We start from the raw sequence: 9,201 nt of genomic DNA on the forward strand, positions 1-9,201 counted from the left end.
GGGACGCAGAAGCGATCTGGCGACAGGTAAGTCGCCAGGATCGCTTCTGTTGTAAAGCCGACAGTCGGCTCTACAAGTTTAAACAGAGTCCCGGCGGCAAAAGTCGCCGGGAGTCTGTTTAAACAGCCCCGATGCTGGCGACGTACACTGTACGTCGTCAGTCACGAAGGGGTTAATATTTATCTTTCAGATATGATAGCATGTGGAAGTGGAGGAACATAGGATGTGGAGGTGGAAAATCTTCAGCAAATACCATTGTCATCTTATCAATTTCCTTTGCTTTAAAATCTGCCCACTTTCTCATGCTGTCATATCTTGAGGACACATAGCTTCAGCCTGGCTGCCTGAGCAACCTATCTGCAGGTCCAGACATTGTAAAGATGGGTATATAGTTATGCAAATGGAAACTTTAAAATAAACCTGTACAAGTCCAACTGATCCTGTGATGAAATCACAAGCAGCAGTTGTCTTCTGTGAAAACCACATAAGAAAATGATCAGTGGATCCAGAGAAATAGGCAGCTGAAGTCATATATAGCAATTTACAACAACTTTGCCTGGTTGTACCCATAAAGACATATTCATCTTCAACAACAATATAAAGCTGACAACTGGAAAGGAGGAAGTATCATACCGTGGTAAAGAAAAGAGAATAGTTAGAATAGTAAGTCCTCTTTGATAATGAAAAAAAGAACATACAGATCACAAAATCATTATTATTTATATACGGACATCAGTTATGACTGCACTAAACTGATGTGTAAATCTGAAATTTCTGCCAACTGTTATTAGTCTCAGAGTCAGTAGTGCAGCGTCCATATAGCTGTCTGAATGATATTGCTGGTAACAGCTAGAGAAAATCATGCCTCAGTTGGGAGGAATAAAACTTTCAGTGAGCCATATTTTGTTCTATTGCTTCCTTGCAGTTGTCAGATCACATCAATCATTTAGAAATGGCAGGCATGTTTTGCTCCATTTCATACTGTACAGATATAAAATGATTAGGATTTCTGACAATGTCATACAGTAAAATAAGCTTAATACATTCAGCTCTGCATGTAGATAAATGATAAGAGCATCAGAATTAGAGAACTACATCTACACCTGCTCAAGGCAGAATGTTCTTGCATAATTTAACTATATTTTGTAAAATTATAATATGATTTTGCATTGTTTCGTTCTTGTTCTTTAGTATACTACTGTATTTGGGGTTTTTCGGCAGCACTCACCCCCTAAGGAGCCGCTGTAATAACCGGGTCATCACTAGTCTGTCTAGGGCATTTGATCTTCAGCTGCCCCATTAGCATTTAACCGCCCTTCTTCTAGTGCCCACAAACCTGATGTCCACTCCAGTATTGTAATGCTGAATAGCTTTTATTAAACATCTTAACACTGGGGAGAAAGGGTATAGGGATCCTAGACATCCAAGGTGTAACAGACATAGACTCCAGACTTACCAGACCTTGTTAGCAGCTAAGTGTAGGTCCACTTGGAGTACAGCAAATAGCAATTGGAGTAACAGAGGAGCAGGAGATGATTACAGATCCTCAGCAGGTGAGACCCCAGCCATGCTCCAGAGGTCCTGTATGTTCCAGGCTCCTCCAGCAGACATCAACTTTTTGGTTCTCCTCCTCTGATAATAGCACAGGCCTCCTCCATACCTGAGTCCTAGAGAAACTCTTCCCACACTCCAGCCTCTGCCCACCCCCAGGTCTAGCCTGGGGCTGGACAGCATCTGTCCCTAATCCATGGCTGGTCCCGACTATTCCCTCCAGTATATGTACCCTATCCCAGCATGCACCACTGGTTGAGAGAGCCCCTTTGATTGGCTGCTGTACAGTACACACACTTACAATGTCCCTCATTGGCTATCCCATAATACAGCAGAGTCACACACCACCCAGGGGGATACAGTCAATGCCAGACACCTTGAATTAACCATAATCCTCCTGTCCCATCGCACTCCTGACCGGACAAAAAACCCAAATCCAACTGGGTGGGTGCGGTGGTGACAACGGATGCCTCCGTGAAATGTAGATAGATGAAAGTAGTCACTCGCACTCCATGATATTAAAGTCAATGCTGTTTATTGACTGAGATAACACACATCTCCTTAGCGACGTTTCGAGACCATGCGGTTCCGTCCTCAGGCAAACAGAGGACGGGACCGCCTGAGGACGAGACCGCATGGTCTTGAAACGTCGCTAAGGAGATGTGTGTTATCTCAGTCAATAAACAGCATTGACTTTAATATCATGGAGTGCGAGTGACTACTTTCATCTACCTGGAATTAACCAGACAAATGCCACTATAATCCAGCCAGGCTGACTGCAACCCTGGCAATCTCTAAATGACTAGTAGCCACCTCACAAAAGGTGATGGGGCTACATGTAATTTTTTGCCTTGGGGCAGGCATTGGTTAGTATTCAGTATTCTGGGTCATTAAAACATAACTAAATACAAGAAAAATTTAATATATTGCAGTTTTTTCATTTCTTAGATGTGGTGGGCACAACTTCAGCAAGTATAGAAAATACCTGTAATGTTGGAAGGAATGCATTGTCCTTGTAACTTCCTGGGTACTGAACTGGAAACACAGTGAATGTTATTTTTCTTGTGTAATCTACTAATCTCCCCATCTTTAATGTAATATACTGTAGATGAACAAAGGTAAGAATATTTGTAGTCCAACCTGGTCTCCTTCCATAGATAAAATAGAGGATTGAGCATAAGCCACCCAGGGACAGGAAGTGTTTTTCACAATTCATGCATCTTTGCCCAGATCATATATCTCTGGTGCACTGAAGGGACGTGTAGTCAGGAAAGGCAGGTGAGGCAGTGCCTCACCTAGAATTATGGAGGATACAGCTGTCAGCTTCAAGTCTGAAGCTGACAGCTTTTTCTCCATTCAGATCAGCATCTAACAGGTTACACAGCAGGGAAAGCCTCCCCGCTGTGTAACCTGTCATGGACGGAGTGCTGCCTGTTAATTACGGGCAGTGCTGCATCCGACTTTTGACAGGTAGTTAGGTTACAGGGCAGCGGGCATCCCCACTGCTTGTGTAACCTAACTATTGAAGCCAGAGCTGTCACAGCCTCTACTATTTGTTAGAGGCGTGAGCACTGTGAATGGCAAAGCGCCATTGGTCCAAGCTGTCCAATCAAAAAAAGAAAAAAAACCCCACTGAGGCCATCAATCTCAATGCCTCAGCAGTGACAAGCAATTGAGGGACTTCATTTAAACTAGCTTGGGGATGGGTTGGGGCTTCGTCCGGTGGGGGCATGGCTTCGATCGGCGGGGGCGGGGCGGGATGTGCTGGGGGCGAGGCTGGGGAATGCCTCACCTGGAACAAGAGGTACCGCACATCACTGGTGCACTGACTGTGCAGATGGTTTTCAAAGGTGCACATGTTTCTGCATACCAGCAGAGGGTTCAGACAACTAATCTTTGGGGAAAACACAATCGTAATGCCCCTATTCCTCCCCAAGTTAGGCTGCCTTCCAAGGTGTTTTCCTAACCCTGTAGGCACACCTTTAAATACTTGGGCAATTACAAAATGCAAATCAGATTCTATAATTCGATACAAAAAATAATAAAAGGAACAATTTGGTTGTTCCTGGCAAAGGGAATTGTTCCTAATTTTTATTTAGTATTATCATTTATGTTTTTACTTTTTTGGAATTATTTTATGTGACTTTCATATTCTGACCTATTTCTCAATATATTTGTTATTGTACATAATACCGAAATGTGTAGAATGGCTACAGGATGCGGCAAACACATAATCTGAAATTTCTTAACTACTGTTGAGATAAAGTATCAGCCACACAGGAAGTGCATTAATTTGATTGAGTTAGCCAACTCATATACTTGCGTTGTGAGAAGGAGTAGTGAACCACAACCATTGCTTAGCACTGCTTTAGCAGAGCCTACATATGCATTGGGCATTTATGACTTCCATAATACTATAATACTGTATCTGAACAATGATGCATCTATAGAGACAAGGGTTTTTAAAACAAGGAAATGCAGTGATAAATGTATTAAAATCAAGTTCATGTTTTACGTACACACACATGTATATCAGGGAAAAAAACTACACATTCCCTTTAAAGGCTTGCATCATCCCACCAAGGCATTTCAAACTCTGCAGCTGCCATACCAATCATTGAGTGCTTTTAACTTTCCAGCAAAGGATACATTTTAACAAGCTGTACTTACATTTGCTGATGATAGCTTTGAAAAATACTTTTTCCAAGCTTTTAAAGCAATGCATATAAAATTCATATTTTTCATTTGATATCATGGTTTCTGCATATGGTAAGGGACTTACATAAATTTGGTTGTTTTTGAACCGTTTCTGAATCTCATACAACAGGCTGCTATCCGTGAGCTCACTGAGAGTTGCTAAGTCGTCATTTGGAGCTGCTGGCATTAATTTGATCTGGGCAAACACAAGAAAGTATATTTTACTTGTTGTTCCATTATAAAATCCTAACAACATATCATGTAAAGGAAAACTCCAGTCAAATCACAAAAGTTGGTAATATTCATTTCATGTACTGCAGTAGCTCACAGTCAGAAAAAGAAAGCACAAGTACACACAACCTGATATTTTGTTAGTTTAGGGGTGATTTTTTTACCATTAACTGGAGCTCTTGCTTCAAGTTTTCACCCGGACATAACTTGAAAAATGTCTTATTAATAGGATTACTAACAATTCCTGCTAAGTTACCCACTCACAGCATTTTGGTGACTACTCAATCTGTCTGCTGACCAGTTATCGCCCCATTTTGTTCTGATTCCAAGTACTTTCCTCAATGTTCCTCTTGCATGTCTTTGTTCAGTTACATGAAGAGGGTCAGGGTTAGCCTGTGGCGTTAAGTAAAAACTAGTATAGGTTTTAATGTTAGGATGTAGATAAAGCTTCAGCTTAGCGATATGACATCCTGTATGATGCACATCGGTGCACAGTGTGCTACTATTGATTAACTGAAAACAAAAGAATTACCCAAATCTGCTTCTTTACCAGTTGTATTTCTTTTTTTTTTTGCAAATGGGTTGTACAGCTTTAGGGATAGAAAGCTATATGCCCACCATTGGCATTGGCAAAATCTTAAAAGGTTTTTGTCAATCCCGTATTGAGGTCAATGAGGCCCTTACACAAAGTGAGCAAAGAAGGAGATCAACAGAGAAAACGTATGGTGCACGTTGGCTTCTGCAAACAAATACAATAGGTGCATTCATTGTTATATTATGACCTATAGCAAATTAAACTTATATACATGAGAAATGTCTTGTGCTGTTCCTTTGAATTACACTGGAGATTTGACAAAATGAGACAAAAGGTTGTAACGTCTAGAGCAAGGGTAGGCAAACTCCGGTCCCCCAGCTGTGGTGCAATTGCAAGACTTTGACAGCCACAGGCAGGACTCTGAAAGGCAATGGCATGATGGGATTTGTAGCTTTACCACAACTGGAGGGCCAGTGTTTGCCTACCCCTGATCTACAGCATTGATTTGTTATGTCTTACAATTTGTGCCCTCTTATACAGAGCATGTGGTTTTTGTTGAGTGTTTTCTATTACTGTTAGTAAGGAGTGAGTTTAGGGTTAATTCTTGGAGGACTTCCTTAGAGGTGTGCTTGACATTTACCACTAGAAAGATGCAAGAGCATTCCAAGTGTCTAACCATAATTATTAATAATTACACCTAAAAATAAGCCTGTGTTCTCGAACAGGCATTACTATTTGCAGAAATAATCTTTAAAAGTAGTAATCTGCAATAAATATATTAATAACCTCTGCTGAAATAAAAAAGACTCAACCCCATCGTTAGTTACTTTATATTACCTGTTCCAGTTTAGAAGAACTGGTCACATTCATTCTTTCAGAAGCATTGTCTTGCGAGTAATGCTTGCTTAATGTCTTTGCTGAATCTCTGAACATTGTGTCTTTTTCCAGCAAACTATCTTGCTTAGAAATTGGTATTGCCAATGGACGTCTACAAAAAAAAAAAAGGAGAGAGCGCGAGAGATAAATGAAATTAGCTCAGCCTAGAATGAAAACAATTAATATGGAGGATTATGGATGAACTTGTGCTCAGACTGAGGAAAGCAAAAGACATGTAGCTAGTAATATTTAAAATTCTACTCAGTGCCAGCAATGCTAAAAATGCCTACATCGGCAGAATACTCATGAAACTAGATTTGTGCAAAGAAAACAGATCAATAAGTCATCTAACATTTTTCAGGTGAAGCCACCATAAAATGTAAATCCTTTAAAAAGACAGTGTGAACATTCAGCACGGGCTACACATTGGCCATTTGTTTCCATTCTGAACAGCATATATTATATGCTATATAACAAGGTAAAAAAATAAGAAAAAGGATAAAATTGACAGAATTTCGCCCTGTATTGGTTTTCTCAGTATCTTCCTAAGTGTTATTATATTTCAAACAGGGAATAGTTTTTCAAAAGCTTATATCAAAATGCAAGAAGTGTGCATGTTCTCCCTGTGCTTGCGCAGGTTTCCTCTGGGTACTCCGGTTTCCTCCCACACTCCAAAACATGCTGGAAGGTTAATTGGCTCCTGTCTAAATTGTCTCTATATGAATGTGAGATATGGACCTTAGATTGTAAGCTCCTTGAGGGCAGGGAGTGATGTGCACGTGCAGTATGTAAAGCACTGTGTAAATTGTTGGCACTATATACAGTAAATGCCAGTATAAATAAAATATATAAATAAAAGCTGATATCTATGCAATGTACCAGTATAATGTACACGTCTATGTCCTAATAAATAAAATATGCCTTGAGAAGCCACAGAGCAATAGGGACAGATGCCTAGCGCTAACTAAAGGCAGATGTGTGGGTGGAGCCTCAGTGATTTAATTTCTAATATCTTTTTTTATTTTCGGGGAATGGTTATATTTTTTCTTATAATGTACATATTCATGAAATATATGATAACTATTTTTTTGCTGATGGTGCCAGTGATATTTATCCTATGCAAACAGTTTAAGGCAAAATCCACCTTTTAGGCTCCATCCACATATAGCGTTTGCATTTCCTCTGAGGTTTTCCATGTGGAAGACCGTACGGCACAAAATATTTACATCTGCACGGATTCCGCTCGTTTGCGGCTATTACTATAGCTGCGAACATGCAGAATGCGCCCTGGAAATCGTACTTGGACTTGCATTCCATTGAGAACTACAAGTCCCTCTGTCGCAATGGATCTGTGAAAGAATATGTGAATGGATGACACAGCTGTTTGGGTGGAGACACACACAGCCGTGCCACATTCAAAAGTATACAGAATCCCTCAGGGAGAAGAACCTCACGATTCAGGTAAGTGGGGGGCAGGAATGGGGTGGGGGGTTTGGGATGTTTCATGCTACACCCTGAATATGGGTGTAACATTAAACATGGTTGGAAAAGTAACTTAGACTGTAACATAAATTTGAATATTGTGAATTATAAATTAAGCATAGTTAAAGCGATATTAAAGTCAAAATTATTATAAGCTATTTCATAGTTACATAGTTACATAGTATTTGAGGTTGAAAAAAGACACGGGTCCATCAAGCCCAGCCTATAGCGTGTATGCATGTGAATCTACATGTGTATGAGTGTGGATGAGTCCATGTGTCTTCTTAAAGTGACATTAAACCCTCAGATTTTTTTAACATAAACCAATACTGTAATGTGTGCCTTACTGTAATCCATGGTAGTTTCCCTTCTCTTTGCTGCTCTTTCTTTTAAATCCTCATGTCTTCTCATGCTTGGGGAGAACTTCCCTTTGCAGCTGAGTGCCTCTTCCTGTTGTGCTAGCTCAGGTTCCAAAGCTACACACAGACACCATGTAGCCATTCCAGAGACAAGGCAGTCTGCTGCAAAACAGAAGTTCTGCCCAGCATGAGAACAGATAAAGATTTAAAAGAAAGAGCAGCAAAGAGAAGGGAAACAACCATGGATTACAGTAAGGCACACATTACAGTATTGTTTTATGTTAAAAAATCTGAGGGTTTAATGTCACTTTAAGTGTACCTGTACCCCTGTATGTTGCGGTCTCTGAGGAAATTGTCCAAAAGCTTTTTGAATTATTTAACACTCTTAGCTGAAATCACTGCTTGTTATGGAAATTCACTTGGTTCAACGCACAAATCCATGTCGCATTAAGCTGCGCCAAACGCAAAGAATTTCCCCCGTTGTACTACGCTCTTTTATGCAAGGACTGGAAGTATCCCCTTCTATAGAGTCACGTAGAGTCAGGAGACAGATGTTGCTTGTTCGTTAATCCCATGCTAAGAGACCTGAGCGCAGGTTGGTTTATTGTTTATACCTGCCCAACAGGAAGTGATGTCAGACAGGAAGGGGTGTCTCAAACAGCGAGACAGGAAGTGATGGCAAACCAACAGATGATTTCAACAACCAGCAAACCAGGAAGTGGGACAGACAGGAAGTGAACAGGAGTCAGCTAACAAATCACATGTAGTAACAATCAATGACCACCGGAGTGACTTTATCCAGCGTTGCTCAGTGATCAATGCCACATAACGTTACTAGGATTCTCATGCACGCTCATTCACAGGGATAACGTTATATCATCTCAAGCGTGTTGATCAGGCACACCAGAGAGAACAAACGCACGTTCCTTTCATATACTGCGTTCCAAACAAATGTATCCACGCAAGCCAATAAATCCATGCATTGCACGGGGGGCCCCAGCCGGCGTCCATACATTCGCCAAGAAGACACTGCTCCGCTGCGCATAAGAAATCTCCTCCAATGGATTAATCCCCCAGTGTCTATTTAAACAGAGACACTGAGAGACACTGAGAGACTAATGACAAAACATTACAATACACTAAAAACACATCCTAATAAAATTTCCACAACATGCTTGTGGCAGCGAGTTCCATACCTTGACCGCTCTTATTGAGAGGAAGCCCCTACGCCCCTTGTGCTTAAATTTTTTCTCCACCAGTTTTAGGTGGTGGCCTCTAGTCTTTGTTATGGCCCCTTGACCCCCGGCCGCTGCCACCTGCACCCGGCCGAGGGCAGCCCGTTGGGTCCTTCTGAGGACCCCCTTGAGGACCAAGCAGCCGCCGATCGCAGAGCCGCAGGTGCAGGGCCGGCCGGGTGCAGGTGACAAACAGGCGACAGAGGGAGAGAGCCACTGCAGCTGCGGCCACAGC

At 41.4% G+C, this 9,201-nt stretch overlaps 1 protein-coding gene across 1 annotated transcript in view; it reads right to left on the reverse strand.

Moving 5' to 3' along the window:
• Positions 1-9,201, reverse strand: part of MYO16 (myosin XVI) — a 214,031-nt gene that overhangs the window by 137,301 nt on the left and 67,529 nt on the right. The window contains exons 10-11 of the mRNA XM_018563152.1: positions 5,852-6,002; positions 4,334-4,444 (exon numbers count right to left, since the gene is read on the reverse strand). Of these exons, the coding sequence (XP_018418654.1) occupies positions 4,334-4,444; positions 5,852-6,002 (262 nt within the window). The remainder of the gene's footprint in view (positions 1-4,333; positions 4,445-5,851; positions 6,003-9,201) is intronic.

The sequence above is a fragment of the Nanorana parkeri genome, unplaced genomic scaffold (assembly GCF_000935625.1).
Source record: "Nanorana parkeri isolate BGI_ZX_2015 unplaced genomic scaffold, ASM93562v1 scaffold636, whole genome shotgun sequence".
NCBI lineage: Eukaryota > Metazoa > Chordata > Amphibia > Anura > Dicroglossidae > Nanorana > Nanorana parkeri.